This window comes from Lactuca saligna, chromosome 5 (assembly GCF_052625555.1).
Source record: "Lactuca saligna cultivar CGN05327 chromosome 5, ASM5262555v1, whole genome shotgun sequence".
NCBI lineage: Eukaryota > Viridiplantae > Streptophyta > Magnoliopsida > Asterales > Asteraceae > Lactuca > Lactuca saligna.
In genome coordinates, this window is record NC_136421.1 from 107,283,706 (window position 1) to 107,307,081 (window position 23,376).

General features: G+C 39.2%; 2 protein-coding genes across 3 annotated transcripts; both read left to right on the top strand.

Annotated features, from left to right (window-relative positions):
* Positions 1 to 420: 420 nt before the first annotated feature.
* On the top strand, positions 421 to 2,411 carry LOC144998639 (NADH dehydrogenase [ubiquinone] 1 alpha subcomplex subunit 8-B-like). 2 transcript variants are annotated; one of them, XM_078958372.1, is made up of 3 exons: positions 421 to 554; positions 714 to 926; positions 2,051 to 2,411. In XM_078958372.1, the coding sequence occupies exons 2-3, from the start codon at positions 739 to 741 to the stop codon at positions 2,181 to 2,183; spliced, it is 321 nt and encodes a 106-aa protein (XP_078814498.1). In that variant the 5' UTR covers positions 421 to 554; positions 714 to 738; the 3' UTR covers positions 2,184 to 2,411. The 2 variants fall into 2 exon arrangements, with proteins under 2 accessions (XP_078814498.1, XP_078814499.1); XM_078958373.1 differs by having other exon boundaries at positions 428 to 554; positions 723 to 926.
* A 17,575-nt stretch (positions 2,412 to 19,986) lies between these two features.
* On the top strand, positions 19,987 to 21,822 carry LOC145045578 (uncharacterized). Its single transcript, XM_078993898.1, has 6 exons — positions 19,987 to 20,451; positions 20,543 to 20,776; positions 20,894 to 21,145; positions 21,227 to 21,508; positions 21,575 to 21,693; positions 21,783 to 21,822. Exons 1-6 carry the CDS (start codon positions 19,987 to 19,989, stop codon positions 21,820 to 21,822), a joined length of 1,392 nt encoding a protein of 463 aa, XP_078850024.1.
* The last annotated feature ends 1,554 nt before the right edge of the window (positions 21,823 to 23,376 follow it).

The window sequence follows — 23,376 nt, forward strand, 5'->3', positions numbered from 1 at the left end:
GATGTTTGGGAGTTTGCAAGAATATCTGACGGAGGACAAAGATCAATAGTCATCATGCTGAAATTCACCTCATCAACATCATTGAGCTTGAGTTGTTCAATATATAAGGATTAAAATTTATGGGTTATTTGTACCTTCAAATGATAAAGATTATATATTTGTGACATTGGACTATGTATCCACTCGTACGATCATTGAGTTTTAAAGATATGATGAGGAAATGTGTATAGAATATAGTAGAGTTGATTAAGTACCTTTTTTTAACATAAATTGACACCAAATTGATTTTACCTTTTTTCCCATGAATAGTACGTAGAACTCGACTAAAGGTGACAAAGAAAGAGACCATTTGGTTAAAGGGTCACGGGTTTGACCAAAAATGAAAATAAAAAAATTATTCGTATAACATTGCATGTTAAAAGATAGTAGAGGGTATCTTTTGCAATTTACACAAACACACCCGTTGTTCGTCATAGTCGCCAAACCAGCCCTGGACCGAGTCTGAGCACCATTTCTTACCCTCATCAATTTCCGGTGGAAGCTCAAGCAAAAAGGTGCGTAAACCCTAATTTGATGATGATCTCTATGTTTATGTTCTACTATACTTTGATATACCTGTGTATTCCCTAATTATTTCTGATCTGATTTCATCACAAATGTATGTGTGGATTGGAATCTGGAAGGTAACGACGTTGATTTTGTTGTTGGCTTAGGGATTGCAGTTTAGATCAATTCGTGATGGCAAGTTCGATAGACGCTGCGGGAGAACCTATTCCGACATCGGCGGTGCTAATGTCGGCGTCGAAGCACATAGCGACCAGATGCAGAGGTGAAAATGTTGCCTTCCTCAAGTGCAAGAAGGACGATCCCAATCCCGAGATATGCCTCGAGAAAGGAAGACAAGTCACCCGCTGTGTTCTGTCCTTGTAAGTATACATCTTTCCATTCATCTTGGTCGTGTGATTTTTCATAGGAGATGGAGAGACCTATGTAATCAGGTTATGCCTTTTTCTCATTCGCATCTATCTATATGCTCACAGAAATCAGTTAGACTTCTGCAGTTGCTTCAATCTATGATTCATTTTAAGTTGTATCAAAGTTTGGTTTGGGAACTATTGCAATCGTAATTGCAGTTAGATACAGTGTCATCTTGCTTCTTTAGTGAAACATGTTAAGTTCAGCTCCCCGATTTTCCCATTTTGCTCAAACTGTCCTTTCTGAGATGCTATATATATATATATATATATATATATATATATATATATATATATATATATATATATATATATATATATATATATATATATATATATATCTTGGTGTCAAAAATCCTATCTGATGTTAGCTAGATTATACCAAATCTTCAACTATCTCTGCTAATCTACTCCATGAACCATGAGTGAAGATGAGTCACTTAGAGCCATATGCACAACCCAAAGTTCTGCTCAATCCAAGGTGATACTTAGAGAATTGTTAGAGTACATGTCTCTAGAAAATCAGTGTTCATGTACATAGTAGGGGTTTCACAGTATTCACAACAATCAATTTGGTTCCATTTTGAAAAGTTCAACTCATCTTTTTAAACCAAGACATGAATGTAATTTGTTCATGAGTTAGGCATTAATGTAGTGTTATAGGCTGCTGTTTCATTGAAATGATTGTGTGTAGGATCTTTAGCAGTGAATAGAAAGTGCAAGCACAAAATAACCCTTGGGTGATGAGACGTCTTTTGCACAAACAGGAGATTGAGAGCAAGCTCTTGTCATTTTTTCTGAGGGGGACAAAAAATTTGCAGTTTTTGTCTGTTCAAAATACGAAAATGCCCTCCTCATCTTCATCATCCAAAATAGCCCTAGAAAGCTTATTCCTTGCACACTGACTAATCAACCTTAGGGTCACATCATTCATTCATTCCCTTTCAATCATGATGAAAATGTGAAATTTTAGTGCTTTTTCATATTTACTTAATACAGAAAAAACGACTTAATTAAGAAAGTTATGGAAATTAGGGTTTCCCCTTAAAAAAACAAAACTTGTTTTTACTTTGTAGGCTGAAAGATCTACATCAGAAGTGCACAAAAGAGATGGATGCTTATGCAGGATGCATGTACTACAATACTGATGAATTTGAGTTATGTCGCAAACAGCAGAAGGATTTTGAGAAAGCTTGCCCATTAAGTTAATTTAAGAGCATTCTTGATTATATAATTTCATGTTGCTCATAATAATAAATCATTCTGGTTGACTCTTTGACCCAGTTTTTCCCATCTGATGCTCTTTTTTCATGCAATGTATAAGATCAATTGAGTTCGTTTTTCTTCTTCTTCTGATTTGTGTTGATTTTGAATATGTTGTATTTGTAATGATTTCATTTGAAATGGCCATGGGAGCTAAAAAGTTGCTACTTTTTTTTTTTTTTTTTTTTTTTTTTAAAATTAAAATAAAAAATCATATATTTCTTTTTATTGTTTTACAAGTAGAATGGTTATTTGACATTCAAAATTTAGTAAAAAGGGTAAACATCTTCCTTAGTTTGGTTTGTAGAATTAATTATGGAAGTAATTGAATATGTTGAAATGGAATGAAATTTAATTATAGAAAGTTAAAAAATTTCTTAGGCTGAGTTTGAAACCAACTTTTTCTATAAGTTAGATTTTTAAGTAGTTTACTTTACTAGTTTTTCAAGAGTTTTTTTACAATTCTTTCAAATATACACTTAATTAATCATATAATCATAAGAAACTCATTTTTCTAATATATTTTGTTATGTTTTTTTTTATATTTTTCAGATAGTTTTATCAAATGTTATTTTTTATAGGTTAATTTTTTATCCTCAGTTAAACAAAGACTCATTGTCTATTTAAATTAAAATGATTTCTGTTGGTGTAAATATACATAACTGTATTTGTGTGTATTTATATCAATATATGTATAATGAAGATATTGTTGGCCTTCTAATAAAAAAATGGAAGAACGAAGTTAAAATCCTTCCACCCTCCTGTAAGAAAGGTGAAACCCGTGAAAAAAAAATGGAGCATTTTGATTTAATTGAATTCCACTCATTTAACAATCAAACATGTCACAAAATGAGAGAGTGGATTCATTTTCCGTTACGCATGCAGGTGATGTTCATGCTTAAATTTGAGACCTTATTTTGTGGGAAATCCTAATTCTAATAAATAAGTAGAACTCGGCCACGTGGTATTTTTCCAGCCCCCCAAAGTAGAGTTTTCCCGCTCATTTTTTCTTCTATATTTACGTAAATACCATTGAATCCGAAAATTGAATAAAAGTTCAAACTGATGCAATATATCAGGAAATTTTAGCTGTCAACTGCATTCAAAATATTCATGCATTAATTTTAAATGAATAAAGATTATGGAAATAATTTGAAAAAATATGTTAATGAATAATCAGATTCGAAAATCACGATTAAATTTGAAAGTTTGTTTATTTTGATTGCAGATTCAATATATTGCAATCATTAAATCCCTAAAAATCTGCAGTATTTTTCAGCAAACGTAAATATCATTTATACGGTTATTTTGTTTTTACCATTCTGCTCCATAACAATTCTGCTCCATAGAAACCACAGCAAACGTATTCTTCTTCATTCTTTGTTATTCTGCAACGCTTCAAGAATTAAATATCGGGTTAGTGTATTCAAAAATCAGAATTACCAATATTTCTATTTCCTCCATGTTCTTATTTATCTGTATCTATCACGTTCTCATTGTATGATTTCTATTCTTCTTCTTTTTTGTAATTCTTCTTAATCATCTACTTCTTCTACATTTTCAGTTTAAAAGACGAAAAACTAATGAACATTACACGTTCATTTTCTTTAAAAAAAATTAAAAATAGTCTTTTTCAGATGTGCACAGTAACTTTTTTTTATGGTATGAAATTTTAAAATTTGTTTGTTTTTATCTAAATACAATCTCAAAAAAGTTCATTTAATATATTTTGATCATTTGTTTTGGTTATAAAGATATTTTAATTGCTTGGTATGATTTTTATTTTGGGGTATTTAGGATGTCAAATATTATTGGTTTTGAATATTTTTGGATACTTTTATTGTTTTAAATTGGACAAGTTAGTTGATTTTGGTTATAACTCAAATAAAATATATTGCCCCTAACTTGATAAGTATTTCATATATCGCAATTAACAATTAAGACAAATCAATCAATCAATCAATTTGTATAATAAAAATGCGAAATTCTTAGCTTTCTTCCCCAATTCGCATTCTACTGTAAAATTCTCATTCTTCATTCACCCTCTTTCTTCGCATGTTCCAGTCATTTTTTTTTTTAGTTCATTCGCATTTGAGTTGTTTGTCTCACCAAATGCGAAATAAATATTAACCATAATCACCTTCGCATCTTTAACCCCAATCCATACAACCTCATATGCGAAACCCAATTTTGATTTGTATTACCAAATGCGAACATTTTTGCTTTTACACGTGAACTGCATTTGACTCCAATATTGAACAAATCACATTTCACAGTCCTTCTTGACTTCGCATTTTTCTTCACGAATCGTCCCTCAATCAATAACCCAATTAACCCAATTGCGAATCCAAAATCAAAACTTATTTGTTTTCATATGCGAACCCAACTGATTGGCTTTTCAAATCAAATTCGCAACTCCAAATCGTTCGATTATTCGCCCCAATTCCAAAATCAAATAACAGATCCTTCGTATGATTCATTTAATAACCAAAGCTTCGTTCCAGAAAACATCGAATTTAACAGTTATTCGTTCCACCAAATGCGAACATTTTTTTTACCTCTAATGGATTCATTTCTCAATTTGAGTTGTTTGTCTCACCAAATGCGAAATGAATATTAACCATAATCACCTTCGCATCTTTAACCCCAATCCATACAACCTCATATGCGAAACCCAATTTTGATTTGTATTACCAAATGCGAACATTTTTGCTTTTACACGTGAACTGCATTTGACTCCAATATTGAACAAATCACATTTCACAGTCCTTCTTGACTTCGCATTTTTCTTCACGAATCGTCCCTCAATCAATAACCCAATTAACCCAATTGGGAATCCAAAATCAAAACTTATCTGTTTTCATATGCGAACCCAACTGATTGGCTTTTCAAAATCAAATTCGCAACTCCAAATCGTTCGATTATTCGCCCCAATTCCAAAATCAAATAACAGATCCTTCGTATGATTCATTTAATAACCAAGGCTTCGTTCCAGAAAACATCGAATTTAACAGTTATTCGTTCCACCAAATGCGAACATTTTTTTTACCTCTAATGGATTCATTTCTCCATTTGAGTTGTTTGTCTCACCAAATGCGAAATGAATATTAACCATAATCACCTTCGCATCTTTAACCCCAATCCATACAACCTCATATGCGAAACCTAATTTTGATTTGTATTACCAAATGCGAACATTTTTGCTTTTACACGTGAACTGCATTTGACTCCAATATTGAACAAATCACATTTCACAGTCCTTCTTGACTTCGCATTTTTCTTCACGAATCGTCCCTCAATCAATAACCCAATTAACCCAATTGCGAATCCAAAATCAAAACTTATCTGTTTTCATATGCGAACCCAACTGATTGGCTTTTCAAAATCAAATTCGCAACTCCAAATCGTTCGATTATTCGCCCCAATTCCAAAATCAAATAACAGATCCTTCGTATGATTCATTTAATAACCAAGGCTTCGTTCCAGAAAACATCGAATTTAACAGTTATTCGTTCCACCAAATGCGAACATTTTTTTTACCTCTAATGGATTCATTTCTCCATTTGAGTTGTTTGTCTCACCAGATGCGAAATGAATATTAACCATAATCACCTTCGCATCTTTAACCCCAATCCATACAACCTCATATGCGAAACCCAATTTTGATTTGTATTACCAAATGCGAACATTTTTGCTTTTACACGTGAACTGCATTTGACTCCAATATTGAACAAATCACATTTCACAGTCCTTCTTGACTTCGCATTTTTCTTCACGAATCGTCCCTCAATCAATAACCCAATTAACCCAATTGCGAATCCAAAATCAAAACTTATCTGTTTTCATATGCGAACCCAACTGATTGGCTTTTCAAAATCAAATTCGCAACTCCAAATCGTTCGATTATTCGCCCCAATTCCAAATCATAAATTAGTTTTAAAAATTGGTGTTCTAGTAATGTTACTGAGAAATATTGATCAGAAAATGGCTTATGTAATGGCACAAGACTACAGGTGTTATCATTGGGCAAACGTGTTATTGAGGCACATATAATAACTGGAACTAATATTGGAAATCGAACTTTTATTCCAAGAATGTCTTTAACTCCATCAGAAAAAAAGATTCCCTTCAAATTCACAAGAAGACAGTTTCCTTTGGCTGTATGTTTTGCAATGACTATTAACAAAAGTCAAGGACAATCGTTGTCAAAGGTTGGTCTGTTTCTGAAAGATCCAGTTTTTTCACATGGACAATTGTATGTTGCCTTATCTAGAGTTCGGAGTAGAGAGGGATTAAAATTATTAATTTTAGATAAAGATGGCAAACTCACAAATAAAACTTCCAATGTTGTTTATAAGGAAGTTTTTCGAAATTTGTAGCCAACTTTTTTGTAACGTCGTTTTATTCAATTTTAGGAAATCACACTTAATCCATCATATTACTGTATTTTTTTATAATTACGTATTGTTGTATTTTATGTTAATTTCATTACACACATTGGTATTGTATCATCTGCATATGTCCAATTAGAATGATGAATAAAAAAAATAGTTTTCAAAAATCTTCATTCCTAATTAAATACTTCCCATTTAGTTAGTAATTAAATAATTACCAATAAAAAAATTATTTAAATATTCAATATTATAATTTATAAGTTATCAGAATTATTGATATAATATTTTATTAAATAATTAATTTTTAAATTCAATTCAAAAAAGTGGGTTCCACGGGTTTTAACCTAGTATACAAAATAAAAAGTTCAATATTGCAAGTAAAAAGTTTGCAACAATGAAACAAAATATCATCCTTATACGAAAACAAGAATCAAGAAAGAAACTATAAACTATATTAATTATTTAATAAATGTTTAAAATAATTGTCTGCATGATGATTAATAAATTCAACCATGTAGAATATCATGTAGAATAAAGAGATAAAAGGAGGGCTAATATGGAGTTAGCAATTAAAGGAACGACAATAAATTCAACCACAAGTTGTTGCATATGTTTTTCACACGATGAGGTGACTTTAATCTAGTTACAATATTCCAATTAAAAAGTTTGCAACAATGAAGCAAAATGCATCATCCTTATACGAAAACAAGAATCACGAAAGAAACTATAAACTATATTAATTATTTAATAAATGTTTAAAATAATTGCCTACATGATGATTAATAAATTCAACCATGTAGAATATCATGTAGAATCAAAGAGATAAAAGGAGGGCTAATATGGAGTTATCAATTAAAGGAACGACAATAAATTCAACCACAAGTTGTTGCATATGTTTTTCACACGATGAGGTGACTTTAATCTAGTTGTGTAACGTCATATATAATGGTGTTTTATTTTGAAATAATTTAATATTATTCCAATAGTATTTTATCATTGTAATCAGGCAAGATTCTCAGGGTATTTCGACATTGTAAATTATTACAAGACATATTTCTTCATATTATAACACAAATATCATAAATATCATGATACGACACATATCACTTCATAGTAATTTTATGTTGATGAATCTTTAAAACTCGTATTCCCAAGTACATCAGCAACGGGAAGAACTCGTATGTTGAAGACCCTTGAAACTTTCGATATTTGTACTACTTTTCTCATGTATCGTGTTTCGATAATGTATTAGTAGATAATGACAATGTAAACTTATTTCGATAAGAGTTTACATTTTGTACTATTCAATGTATGTGCAATAACTATGATCCATGACTACGTCACACAACCTGACCGTTTCCACCGTCGGGCGGGGTATGACATTAAATCAGTGAGATATGACTTAACAAAGTTAAAGAGTATGTTCCCACATTCGCATGGATATAAAGATCATAGAAAACAAGTTAGAAATGAAGAAGTTATGAAGGTTAGAAGTTGGGACAAAAATGTCCCAAAGCTAGAATGAAATCGACTAAGAGCTGCTATCAAGCAAGTACCACGACGTAGCTCATTGCGGTGCAACAAGTGATGATTAGGATTTAGACGTGTTCGTCTGATGTAAAGAGAAATAGTAATATACTTTGCAACACGACGCGAAAAATGGGTGTCACGGTACGGTGACCAAAGTAGGATGTCGTTGAGGAAGAGCACCATGGTGTCGCAAGCAGAATAACACATCGTCACAATTAAGTGACTACCTTCGACGTCCGGTCAAAAGGTCGTTGTAGTGCAGTAAACAAACCACAACGACACGGTGTCATATAGATTAAAACCCCCAGATTAGCCTTATTCTCACCAAAAACACTCCATGTTCCTTAGAGGAAGGAGCTCCGATGATTAGACATCAAAAGCTTATTAGGTAATCATCTCCTTCAACTTTAAGCTCTTAGGGCTTTAATGGTGATTAATGAAATTAAGTTGGATATGAATGACTATTCTTAAGAAGATTGTTAATGGATGTCATCAGTAGTGTTTAGAAGCTGTGAACAAGCTTTATGTGTGATTTCAGTGGTGAAATCTATATGTATGAAGTTAGGGTTTGAAACCCTAAACTAGTAAATATGTTAATTTATGCATTAGATGTTAGATTATGATGAATTAAGTATTACAAGATTCTTAATTCATTGATTGGATAGAATTTAGAAGTTAAGAATAAAATGTTTGAATTATGATCAATTAAGTGATCATTTTGACATTTAGAAGTAGAAAAGCTCTTAATAGGCTAAGACAAGTTTTAAGGAACTTGAAATGGTGTATGAATAGGCCTTGAGCAAGAGGATGAGCTTGATGTGTGTAAAATGCACTAGTTTTAATCCTACTACTTCAAACACAAATAAACACACGAAAGGCGGTGTACGTATTGTTTAGCAATATAGTTCGAGCAAGCAGAGTATCGAACATAGGAACGGTAACAATTAAACTAATTACTAAAATTACCTAATTAAAACAAACAATAAAATGAACATGTTTTCTCTTGTTTTGCAAGACTAGAAACTTAACAATTAACTAACACTTAAACAAAAACAACTAACAGCTAAGGAAATTGAAGATAACTAGATTCAATAATAAAAGAGACTTCTGTTTAGGTTCAACTCACTTGTTTCTATAGTTGATTTTATGGAAAGTTCAATGGATTATTTTGTCACTGGCTATCGATAAATGTGATTAGGTTCATGTTTACTATTACTAATCCTTAGAAAAGAAATTAATTTAAATAATGACCAATTGGTTAAACTAATGAATTTCCTAGTATTTTGATTCGGGTTAAGTAAGACTTGTATTTATAGCTAATTAAACGACTAATGTTACGTCATAAAATTTCCAACCAAAAATTTTCATTTTTACAACCATTAAGACATGAGTAATTAATTTAGATTTCCAAAATAACGTCGTAGTCTCCAACGATTACATAACAAAAATTAAAATAGTTTTCCCCGAGTGTGTGTACGATCACGCTGGCGCCTTCCCACGGTCCTCACTCGCACCTGAAACACATAAGAAACAACTGTAAGCATAAAGCTTAGTGAGTTCCCAAAATACAACATACGCACATACGCCTTTCCAGGCCTTGACCTTCCGGTCCATGTATTTCAGGGGACTTCCATCCCGACTGGGTAAACCTTCCGGTCCTACCCACATCAATTCTTACAGTCCATATGACCACGCCTTCCGGCCCATATCAAACGTATCACACATATCACATATAGCAATTAACTTAATACACATAAAGCATATATTCCATATCATATTCAACCTTCCGGTCACATAGTCAAAACCCTTCCGGGTACAGTATAGTGAGAAGACTCACCTCATATGCCTCGCTAAGTTGCTACCCGCAAATCCTGGGATCACTCGGGCTCGAACCCTCGAGCTGAAATCCTCCTACGATATATATATAATTCTATAAATATTACTTGTACCACTAAGGTGGACCATTCAACCCAAGTCAACACCGGTTGACCTGGTCAGCAGTCTTTAGTTAATTAGGACTAGACTCGGCGAGTGCACAATAGTGACTCGGCGAGTCTACGCGTTTTTTTACCAACTCTCAAGAATTTTCCCTTTGACTCGTCGAGTACTCCCCTGACTCGACGAGTTCCACCTGGGCCTGAATCACCGGGTCACCGCGACTCAACTCGCCGAGTCTAAGGCCAACTCGGCGAGTCCCATCCTGACTCGGTCCACCTGTCAAAACCTTTCCAACTCTCTGCGACTCACTGAGTCGCCCACAACTCGGTCCAGTCTACACACAAGATGGTTTCAAGGACAATCTTCAAGTGACTCGTCGAGTCTGTTCTTCAGACTCGGCGAGTCCATGCCATGCACCAGCTAAAACTGGCTCTTGCGGTCAGATCCGTTCCATAAATACATAGATCTGGCCTTCCCAAGCTTATTTGTCACGTAAAGTCTCAGTCTTGGTTGCCATGCAATGCATACAAGGCTTATTTTGAAGAAACAACCTTCAATATGGCAAGTATAACTTCTAACTCAAATGGATGGGCATAAAGCTTGTCATAAGGGGTCTCCTGGACCTGCTAAAGTCCAGATCTAGGTTCCATGTCTCCATGGAACCTCTCATACTTCTTATTCAAGCCAAGAAAGGCAAGAAGAAACCTTAGATTTGGCCCATCAACACAAAACACGAAGATTGGCTCAGAAAGTTACCTCAAGAAGACCCCCTTGAAGAAATGGCAATAGATCTAAGCTCCCCAACACTTCAAGCTTGCTCCTCTCCCTCCTTTCCTTGCACTAACACACAAAATGAAGAACAAGAGGCCTTCAAACACACACACAAGGGCTTACAGACGTATGGAGGCTCTTAGGGTTCAAGGTGGCCGCATATGAGGGCCATAAGGTCCTTTAAATAGAGCTTAGGGCCGGGGAATTAGGGTTTCATTAAACAGCACGGACTCGTCGAGTCCATCCCTTGGATTCGCCGAGTCCGGACGCGAACCCCCGCTAAAAACCGCGACCCGACTCGACGAGTTCAACCACCAACTCGCCGAGTCCCCTCACAGAATGCCAAAATATATAAAGAAATGAAGGTACCTGGGGATCCGGGCTGTTACAAATCTCCCCCACTAGAATAAGACTTCGCCCTCGAAGTCCCGCTTAGTCAAAAAGTTCCGGATGCTGCTCTCGCATCTCCCGCTCCGGCTCCCAAGTCATCTCTGATCCCTTCCGATGCTGCCACTGAACCAATACCAGGGGCACCTCCTTGTTTCTCAAAACCTTGATCTTCCGAACTCTGATGGCTACAGGTTTTTCTGCATAATTCAGACTTGCATCCACCTAAATATCTCCTAACGGAACCACCGCTGATTCGTCGGCTATACATTTCCGCAGCTGCGACACATGGAAAGTGTCGTGAATCTGTCCCAACTCTGCTGGCAAGTCTAAACGGTAGGCTACCCGTCCCACCCTTGCAATCACACGAAAAGGACCAATATACCGGGGCCCCAACTTGCCCCTCTTCCTGAATCGAATCACTCCTTTCCAAGGAGAGACCTTCAGGAGCACGAGATCACCAACCTGGAACTCAAGCTCGGACCGTCGCCTGTCTGCATAACTTTTCTGCCGGCTCTGAGCGGTCAGAAACCTCTGCCTGACCATCTGAATTTGCTCGGTCGTCTGAAGCACGATCTCCGTGCTACCCATAACCTGCTGTCCCACCTCACCCCAACAGATGGGAGTGCGACACCTCCGCCCATACAACAGCTCAAAGGGCGGCATACCAATGCTCGAATGATGGTTGTTGTTATACGAGAACTCTGCTAAAGGTAGATAGGTGTCCCAGCACCCTCCGAAGTCCAACACACATGCCCGAAGCATGTCCTCGAGGGTCTGAATGGTCCTCTCACTCTGGCCGTCTGTCTGAGGATGATATGCCGTACTGAAATGTAACCTAGTACCCAACTCTTCATGGAATTTCTTCCAGAACCTGGAAGTGAAACGCACGTCGCGGTCTGAAATAATCGAGATTGGCACCCCATGCCGCGATACTACTTCCCTCACATATAACTCAGCCAACTTTTCCGCAGAAGAGCTCTCACTTATAGCTAGAAAATGAGCGCTCTTTGTTAGTCGATCCACGATTACCCAAATCGCATCGACTCCTCTCGCCGTTCGCGGTAACTTGGTAATGAAATCCATAGAGATTTGTTCCCACTTCCATTCGGGGATCTCTAGCGGTTGCAGCTTACCGTGCGGTCGCTGGTGTTCGGCCTTGACCTGCCGACAAGTCAAGCACCTCTCGACGAACCAAGCGACATCCCTTTTCATACATGGCCACCAATACTCCTTCTTGAGATCCAAATACATTTTCGTGGCACCAGGGTGAATCGAGAATTTCGATCGATGTGCTTCCTCCATCAAAATAGTGCGCGCACCGCCCACAAACGGCACCCAAATCCGCCCCTGAAAAGTCATAAGCCCCCGACCATCCGTGATAAATCCTGGTACTTGACCTACCACCCGCTCCTTCTTCTGGTGTTCCGGCCTTGAAGCCTCCATCTGAGCCCCTCGAATAATATCCAGAATCGGGGTCAAAACCGTCAACCTCATACAAATGTCTCGGATCGGGGCGCTATCCGCCCTACGGCTCAAAACGTCAGCTACCACATTAGCCTTGCCCGGGTGGTACAGGATCTCACAATCGTAATCCTTCACCACATCCAACCACCTCCTCTAATGCATATTCAGATTTGGCTGATCCATCAAGTATTTCAAGCTCTTATGGTCCGTGTAAATCGTACACCGAACCCCGTACAAATAGTGTCGCCAGATTTTGAGGGCAAACACCACCGCCCCCAATTCCAGGTCGTGCGTGGGATATCTCGACTCATGAGGCTTCAACTGCCTCGAAGCGTACGCTATCACATGACCCCTCTGCATAAGCACCGCCCCCAAGCCCGATATAGAGGCATCACAATATACCACAAAGTCCTCCATCCCTTCCGGGAGTGCAAGCACTGGAGCCTCGCACAATTTCTGACGAAGCGTCTCAAATGAGGACTGCTGCTCTGGTCCCCATGAAAACGCAACACCCTTCCGGGTCATCCTAGTAAGTGGCACAGCGATCTTGGAGAAATCCTTGATAAATCTGCGGTAATATCCAGCCAAACCCAGAAAACTCCTGATTTCGGTAGGCGATCTCGGCACCTCCCACCTCAACACCGCCTCAATCTTGGCCGGGTCGACCAATATCCCCTTCTGGTTCACAAGATGCCCGAGGAATTGGACCTCTCGCAACCAGAAATCACACTTGGAGAACTTGGCATACAGCCTCTCCGATCTCAAAACCCGAAGAATCTCCCGCAAATGCTCCTCATGCTGGTCCCTAGTCCTCGAATATACCAAAATATCATCGATGAATACGATCACCGACCGATCCAGCATCGGTCGGCACACCCTGTTCATGAGATCCATGAATGCAGCCGGGGCATTGGTGAGCCCAAAAGGCATCACTACAAACTCATAATGCCCATAACGAGTCCTGAAGGCAGTCTTTTGGATATCCTCTTCGCGAACCCTCATCTGATGATATCCCGACCTCAAGTCAATCTTGGAAAACCAAGATGCCCCCTGCAACTGATCGAATAGATCGTCGATCCTAGGTAACGGGTACCGGTTCTTAATCGTCAACTTGTTTAACTCCCGATAATCGATACACATCCGATGTGAACCATCCTTCTTTTTGACAAACAAAATCGGCGCTCCCCAAGGCGAGCTACTGGGTCGAATGAATCCCTTCCCCAACAGCTCCTGAAGCTGCGAGGATAATTCCTTCATTTCCGGTGGAGCGAGACGGTAAGGCGCCTTGGCGATAGGCGCCGCCCCCGGAACCAAATCGATACGAAACTCCACTTGCCTCTCCGGAGGCACGCCTGGTAACTCCTCGGGAAACACATCCGCAAACTCGCGTACAACCGGAACGTCATCAATCGAATTGGGCCTCTCCGCGGTCACACGAGTATCCATCACATAGGCTATGAATCCATCACAGCCCTGCTGCAAACTCTGCCTTGCCCTGGCCGCCGAACAAAATGCTGACCCACACCGGGTCCCTTCGCCATAAACCGTGAGCACTCCCCCACTAGGGTCTCTAATCATCACCAGCTGTCTCTCGCAGTCAATGACAGCTCCAAACTTACTCAACCAATCCATGCCCACGATAATGCAAACATCCCCCATAGCTATAGGGACTAAGTCTATAGGAAACTCGACCCCAAAAATCTCGAGTACGCATCCTCGAATCACCTCGGTGGCGTATACTGCTCTCTCGTTTGCTATAGCAACTCGCAGGGGTCGACTCATCGTCTCCCGATCGATATCGATGTACTGGCTAAAGGCCAGCGAAACAAAGGACCGACTCGCACCTGAGTCGAACAATACCAAAGCAGGCACATGATTCACAAGAAAAGTACCTACGCATATAGGAATATAAGCATAATGTCTCAGCATAAATGTAAATACGTGAAAGAATACATACCGGCCACTACGTCAGGCGCCGCGCGGACCTCTTCCGCAGTCAACTGGAAAGCTCTCCCACGAGCCTTCGGGGCCTCGGTCTTCACTGGCCGAACCTCAGGAACCCTGGCAGCAGGCGAAGATCCCTGGCGAAGCTGGGGGCACTCGGCCTTCCGATGGCCAGTCTGGTTGCAATGGAAGCAAACCATAAATCCCTTGGGGCAATCCCTCGCAATGTGCCCCTCCTTGCCACACTTGTAGCAAGCACCCAATCGACACGCCCCCTCATGACCCTTGCCGCACTTCCCACACGTACGGCTCTTCTGTCCTCCGGATCTCAAATCAGCGGACTTGGTCCGCTTGGCTGCCGGCTGCGACTGCGTCGGCCGCCGATCCATCCGCTGAGACTCGGCCTCCTCCCTGGCCTGGGTCTCCAACTCGATCTCCCGCTTCCTAGCATTCGCCTGAAGCTCAGCAAAAGTCTGATATGATGAGTTCGATACGAACTCCCGGATGTCTCTCCTCAGCACTCCCAAATACCGGCTCATCCGAGCCTGCTCCGTGGACACCTGCTCGGGGCAGAACATCGCCCTCTCATGAAACTTCCGCGTGATCACTGCAACCGAATCATTACCCTGCTTGAGGGTCAAGAACTCCTGAACCAACCGTTCCCTCTCTACCGGGGGAACGTACTCGTCTCTGAACATAGTAGTAAATCTCTCCCAAGGCAAGGCTGAAACCTCTGCGGGAGTGAAGTTCGCCGTCACGAACTTCCACCAATCCTTCGCTCCCAGGCGGAGCTGGTTCAGGGCGAACCGCACCCTCAGATGCTCCGGACATGAATAAGTATAGAAGCATCCCTCAATATCGGCAATCCACCTCATCGCAGCAATCGGATCCTGAGTCCCGTCAAACTCTGGTGGCTTCGTGTTGCTGAACTCCCGGAACAGCAACGAGTCACCCCCCTGTGGCCTGGCAGCAGCCACAGCTGCGGTAGCTGCAGCAGCGGCAGCCTCAGACAACGCGGCATACCGCTCATCAAACGTCTCCATCAGCGTGGTCTTGATAGACCCAAACATCTCCGGAATCTCGGCCCGGATCGCTGCGGCTACCTCCTCATGGATCATCTGACGGAGCTCCTCGTCAGTCACCCCACTCGTGCCAGGTCTGTGTCGTGGTCCCACCATGATGTCTCTGAAATACAACAAAAGAATATCAGAGACCCTATCGGGCAAAAATCGCACTCGATAACGCAGTCCTGCTCAGTTTTTGATTCTCAGGGGTTCCCACTTGGCTGCCTACTGACCCGGTGTCCTTGGCAGTACGGGCCCAATACCGCCAGTTACACCGCGTCGGTATTCACCCAAGTCATCCTCCCCATTCTCGAATCCTGAGCACACTATTCTTTTCATACTCTTGTTACTCACTCGCTCTCGAGCACCCCATAGAAGCAAGTTTTCCTAGACTAAGGCATCACAAAATCAGGCCACTCTAGCCCTAACATGTATACCTAGTCTACTAGCATGCGTATCATATCATATCATATATCGTAACACATATAATAAAAGTATTTTGGGGATTTTTACCGTTCGGGCGCTGGCTGACCGTACACACTTTTTCTTCTTTGGTCGTCTCATCTTTCAAAATTTAAATTTTATTTACTTAAATTAAATTTTTGTAAAAACAATTTTCTTCAATCCCCGGTTTGAGTCCAGTTACACCCGAAGGTGTACCCGAATCCCTCAAACCAAGGCTCTGATACCATCTTGTTACGTCATAAAATTTCCAACCAAAAATTTTCATTTTTACAACCATTAAGACATGAGTAATTAATTTAGATTTCCAAAATAACGTCGTAGTCTCCAACGATTACATAACAAAAATTAAAATAGTTTTCCCCGAGTGTGTGTACGATCACGCTGGCGCCTTCCCACGGTCCTCACTCGCACCTGAAACACATAAGCAACAACTGTAAGCATAAAGCTTAGTGAGTTCCCAAAATACAACATACGCACATACGCCTTTCCAGGCCTTGACCTTCCGGTCCATGTATTTCAGGGGACTTCCATCCCGACTGGGTAAACCTTCCGGTCCTACCCACATCAATTCTTACAGTCCATATGACCACGCCTTCCGGCCCATATCAAAAGTATCACACATATCACATATAGCAATTAACTTAATACACATAAAGCATATATTCCATATCATATTCAACCTTCCGGTCACATAGTCAAAACCCTTCCAGGTACAGTATAGTGAGAAGACTCACCTCGTATGCCTCGCTAAGTTGCTACCCGCAAATCCTGGGATCACTCGGGCTCGAACCCTCGAGCTGAAATCCTCCTACGATATATATATATATATAATTCTATAAATATTACTTGTACCACTAAGGTGGACCATTCAACCCAAGTCAACACCGGTTGACCTGGTCAGCAGTCTTTAGTTAATTAGGACTAGACTCGGCGAGTGCACAATAGTGACTCGGCGAGTCTACGCGTTTTTTTACCAACTCTCAAGAATTTTCCCTTTGACTCGTCGAGTACTCCCCTGACTCGACGAGTTCCACCTGGGCCTGAATCACCGGGTCACCGCGACTCAACTCGCCGAGTCTAAGGCCAACTCGGCGAGTCCCATCCTGACTCGGTCCACCTGTCAAAACCTTTCCAACTCTCTGCGACTCACTGAGTCACCCACAACTCGGTCCAGTCTACACACAAGATGGTTTCAAGGACAATCTTCAAGTGACTCGTCGAGTCTGTTCTTCAGACTCGGCGAGTCCATGCCATGCACCAGCTAAAACTGGCTCTTGCGGTCAGATCCGTTCCATAAATACATAGATCTGGCCTTCCCAAGCTTATTTGTCACGTAAAGTCTCAGTCTTGGTTGCAATGCAATGCATACAAGGCTTATTTTGAAGAAACAACCTTCAATATGGCAAGTATAACTTCTAACTCAAATGGATGGGCATAAAGCTTGTCATAAGGGGTCTCCTGGACCTGCTAAAGTCCAGATCTAGGTTCCATGTCTCCATGGAACCTCTCATACTTCTTATTCAAGCCAAGAAAGGCAAGAAGAAACCCTAGATTTGGCCCATCAACACAAAACACGAAGATTGGCTCAGAAAGTTACCTCAAGAAGACCCCCTTGAAGAAATGGCAACAGATCTAAGCTCCCCAACACTTCAAGCTTGCTCCTCTCCCTCCTTTCCTTGCACTAACACACAAAATGAAGAACAAGAGGCCTTCAAACACACACACAAGGGCTTACAGACGTATGGAGGCTCTTAGGGTTCAAGGTGGCCGCATATGAGGGCCATAAGGTCCTTTAAATAGAGCTTAGGGCCGGGGAATTAGGGTTTCATTAAACAGCACAGACTCGTCGAGTCCATCCCTTGGACTCGCCGAGTCCGGACGCGAACCCCCGCTAAAAACCGCGACCCGACTCGACGAGTTCAACCACCAACTCGCCGAGTCCCCTCACAGAATGCCAAAATATATAAAGAAATGAAGGTACCTGGGGATCCGGGCTGTTACAACTAATTTAATCAACACCTTGTATGGTTATTCATTACACAAGCTTATACATTAACTTACCTATTTTTATTAATCATAGGTTCATATTCACTAATACTAGGCATATAATGTTGTTTTCACACAAATCATATGAAGAAAGTAATTAAAAGGATGTTCATGCAACTTAATAGACTTGATAATTAACAGAAAAACAGTTATTGTCAACACATAAGGATTGATTACAAGCTTATCAAAATAGTTTTCACCAAATCAAATAATCCACATCATAAAATCAATCCATAGTAACAAGCTAATCTACCCTAAACAGAAGTTATGAGTTTTAGCTCATAATTACAACAAATAATGTCTCAAAAACGAAATCCATAAATAAAAACATGGTTTTGTGCAATAGATTAAGAAGAAGAGAGTATATATTGCCTTTAATCACTTTCGAATTGAACTCTAGTGTAAAATCTTCGAACTCCAGAGCTTCAATAACCCTTCAATCCTAGCTAAGTCGCCAAGGGATCTAGAAGAGGTCTTTGTTTCGGCCTATTATGTCACACACACACACACACACACACACACACACACACATATATATATATATATATATATATATATATATATATATATATATATATATATATTTGAAAACAGGGGCAAATTGTCGAGTCCCATAGGTTGACTCGGTGAGTCCGTCACTTAAATCCCGTGGGCGGCAAGTCTTTAAATTTTCGTGAATATTCATGTCTACTTAGCGAGTAGATGGCCAACTCGCTGAGTTCTTCATTCTTTTAGCTTCATTTTCTTCTTTCTTTGTTCCCCGAGCTTCTGTTTGTTAATCCCGCTTCCTTTTTAACTCGAGCATCTCTTTTAGGCTGCAAATACAATTTAAACATAATAAAGTACCTTTTGTTCAATAATTAGGACAAATTAGCCAAAGAGTATTAAGATTTTAAAAAATATATAACCAAATATGCACATATCAGAGCTAACATGCATCAATTGAAGAAAGGAACCAAGAAGAGTAGTTGGTCATCACTAATTGATAAGGTGAGTTATAACTATCACATACTATATCTTTATGTTGTTATATATATATATATATATATATATATATATATATATATATATATATATATATATATATATTTGAGTATGTGTGTATCACCAAAGTAAGTAAAGATGTATGGAGAAAGAACAAGAATACTATGAGTAATACCCTTGAAAGTAGATAAAGAAAGAATGAAATTATAGGTATTATAATCCTATGTATGAGTAGATGATGAGAAAAGGTATCTATGTATACCTAAAAGTGGAGGGAGTCCTTCCCTCTTATCTTTTTTATCTATTGCAACCCACAACACATGGAAATCCTATATTTCTCAACCCACTTGCCACATCATTATTTTTTATTTAATTAAATTACAAAATATTAAAAAAAAAGAACATAACTTTTTTTTTTCTAAAATAGTATTAAAATAAAGGGTTAATACCTTAAAAAAACATTATTTATACATATCTGTTTTGATTTAACCCCAATATTTTTATTTGTTACTTATTTGCCACCGTTAATGAGATGACGTTCCATATATTAGACCTTACCCGGTTAACAACCGGTAATCAAGTTCTTGCCGGTTGCATCTTTTCATTCGATTACTAATTCTTGGGAACGTGCATAGTAGCCACCACCTTTTCCCTCATCTGACTAACAAAGGGGTATCCCTTATCAGATACCATCATCATCATAAGAGGGTTTTGCAAGAGGGTTTTGAAAGAGGGTTTCTGAAGGTTTTCAAGGGTTCGATGGCAGAATCTTCACGGAGAATGAAAAGTAAATCAAAGGCGACAAAGAAGAAAAAGTTGAGATACGTACGTGATGAAGAAGAGTCTGATTATGATCGTCTTGACTTAGGATTGTTGGATGTTGAACCAGATAACCTGAATCCTATATCTAACTTGTGTGACAACCCTTTTCTTAACATTTTATGTGATGATAAAATGTTAAAGAATAATCAGTTTGAAGGGGGCGATGAAGCTGAGGTTGAAGACATTCACCAGGAAGAGCTTGAGCATGAACACCTTGAAGATGAAAATGGCTTGGAAGTGTGTGTCGAGTTCAAGGTGCACGATCCTACCATCAAGTGGAACCAAATGAAGCCTACAGTTGGTGAGTTATATGAGTCTCCTGCTCAGTTAAGGTTTGCACTCACTAACTATGCTGTAGCTAATGGATACCAACTTTGGTTCATGAAAAGTGATAAAAGCAGGGTAATTGTTAGGTGTAGGAAAAAAAATGCAAAAAAAACCATGTCCCTTTGGGATCCATGCTTCGTGGAAGTATAATGAATGTACTTTTCAGATAAAATCTATGGTTGAAACACATCTTTGTGCAAGGAATTATAATTTTGGACATTTGGTTAGTTGTAATTGGTTAGGAAAACACTACATTAAGGACATAATTAGGAAGCCCAAAATGACACTGCCTGAGATGATGGAGGATGTCCTTACAAAATATTCACTGAAAGTGTCAAAGGGGCAATGTCATAGAGCAAGGGAGATGATAGAAGGTAAACTGGAGGAACACTATGCTAAGGTATGGGATTATGCCAACGAAATCCTTAGATCTAACCCTGGAAGTACATGCAAAGTAGGAGTGTCGGTAAATCCAGACGGGGTGAATTATTTTCAATGTTTTTATGTATGTTTTAAGGCATTGAAAGATGGATGGAATACAGGGTGCAGACGTGTGATCGGCTTAGATGGATGTTTCCTAAAGGGACAAATCAAAGGGGAGATTTTGACTGCTATTGGAAGAGATGCTAACAACCATGTGTATCCAATTGCATGGGCCGTAGTAAATGTAAAGAACAAAGAAAATTGGACTTGGTTTTTACAACTGTTGGTTGATGACTTGGGTGTTGAGGATGGAAGGGGTCTAGTTGTTATTTCAGATCAACACAAGGTAAACATAAATACTACAAAAAAATTTATGTATTCATTTATATTGTCTAACCCATATTAATGTTGAATTTACTTATTTAAGGGGATTCTAGAATCTGTGAAAGCTATCCTTCCACATGTGGAACATAGGCAGTGTGCACGACACATTTATGCCAACTTCAGGAAGAGGCATACAGGTTTAGAGTTGAAGAACTTGTTCTGGGCTGCTGCAACTAGTTCACATGAAGGGGATTTTGTGTCTAACATGGAAAAAATTAAGAAAATCACTTCAAATGGATATGATTGGTTGATGTCTAACAATCCACAATCATGGTGTAGGGCATTTTTTGGACAAGGGTATGCATGTGAGGCAGTGGAAAATGGCGTTTCTGAGTCCTTCAACTCCATGATCATAAATATTAGGAAAAAACCACTTCTCACAATGTTATAGGAAATCAGAATCTATGTCATGGCTAGGTTTTATTATTTGGCTGATAAAGCTTCTACTTGGAGAACTAAATCGTGTCCAGCTATCATAGAGAAAATGAAGGAGTTTGGAAAAGAGATGAGGTAAATTCTTACATAAACTTGTTACTACTTACCATTAAATTGTGTTGTATACTTAACATGAAATTGTTATTTTTAATTTGCATTTATAGGAACTGGAAAGTGATAGCAACTGGGGGGGTCTGTATTTGAGACAAGGTATGGGTATACAGCTTACAAAGTGGATTTAGAACAACACTATTGCACTTGTAGACTATGGGAGATATATGGAATACCATGTGTGCATGGTCAAGCAGCAATAAACTACACTCACATGAATCCAACTGATTTTCTAAGCATTTGGTTCCAAAAAGAGAAATTTGTGGCTGCATATGTGACAACCCAAGTTGTTCCGTTACATTTCCCGTCACCATAAACGGAATATTCCAATGTATAAACGTTCCATTAATTAGAAGTCATCAATTTAATATACATCCCATATGTTTACATTTAAAATGCCATTAAGTCGTGATAAAAGGAAATAAAACACGTAACACATATTTCCATTTAATTGGAAATGTTAAGTGTTATTATTACGACCACTAAATCGGGTGCGACCAAAAGCCCCGTTTAACGGCAGTATCGGGTAGAATTCCACTAAGCCCCGACTCAAAACCCTATGTAAGGGTGAGTGGAGTCCATTGGAGACTTTTTACACACTCTCTCTCTAGACCCGTTTTCGCCCTGAAACCGCAACCAAACGCTTCCAAATTGTAAGTCCGCTTACCCTAGTTTGTTCTAAACATTAATAGATGTAATTATAGCCCAAAAACCATCCAAGAAGGCATGGAATAAGGAGTTTACGGCCCAGGAACACTCTAGGGCCGTAAACCCCTAAAATGGTGCCAAACATGCCTTTAAACTTGCCCTTAAGCTTGGAAACTAATTAGGGATCTAGCCTAGGAGTGTTTAAACATCAAAACTCAATGAATTGGGGCATAAAAGTGAGTTTACGGCCCAAGCACATGCTTAGGCCATAAACCCCTCAAAACCTTGCCTAAATGCTTCCAAAACACTCCCAAACCACACTAGGGCTTAACACATAAATTAAGGGCTTATTCCTTTAGGTTTAGATCACTTAAACACATCAAAATGAAGGATAAAAATGAGTTTACGGCCCAACTCTATACCAAGGCCGTAAACTCCCCAAACCAAGCCAAAATGTTGGTTTTTGTCCCCCAAATGACCTTAGACTATTTCTATAAAATGCTAGGAAGGATTTAAGGGCTTAAACACAAGGAATAGAGGGACTAAAAGGAGTTTACGGCCCAAGCAAGTATCTAGGCCGTAAACTCCCCAGAACACATCCAAATGATAGTTTTAACACTCCAAAATAGCATCACACTTCATTAGAAATCACTAGAAAGGCATTAGGGGCTTTAAACTTCACAAAACTCTAAGGATGAGAGTTTACGGCCGTAAACTCCCTTAGGAGTGGTTCCTTGGCCGTAAACTCATAGAAAATGCCCTTAGAAGCCTCAAACGCACTCATGCCTTTTATGAAAAGTCCTTAGAAAAATCCCATGAACAAGCTAGAAGCATAAAACACCCAAGAATATACCCTTAGGAGTTTACGGCCGTAAACTCCCTTGAGTTGGGCCGTAAACTCCAAATTGGTCCATGTTAATGCTTTAAACCCATTCCCACACTTGATATTTGAGTTTAGAAAATTTCCACAACTGATAGGAGACCCTTAGCACCCTTAAA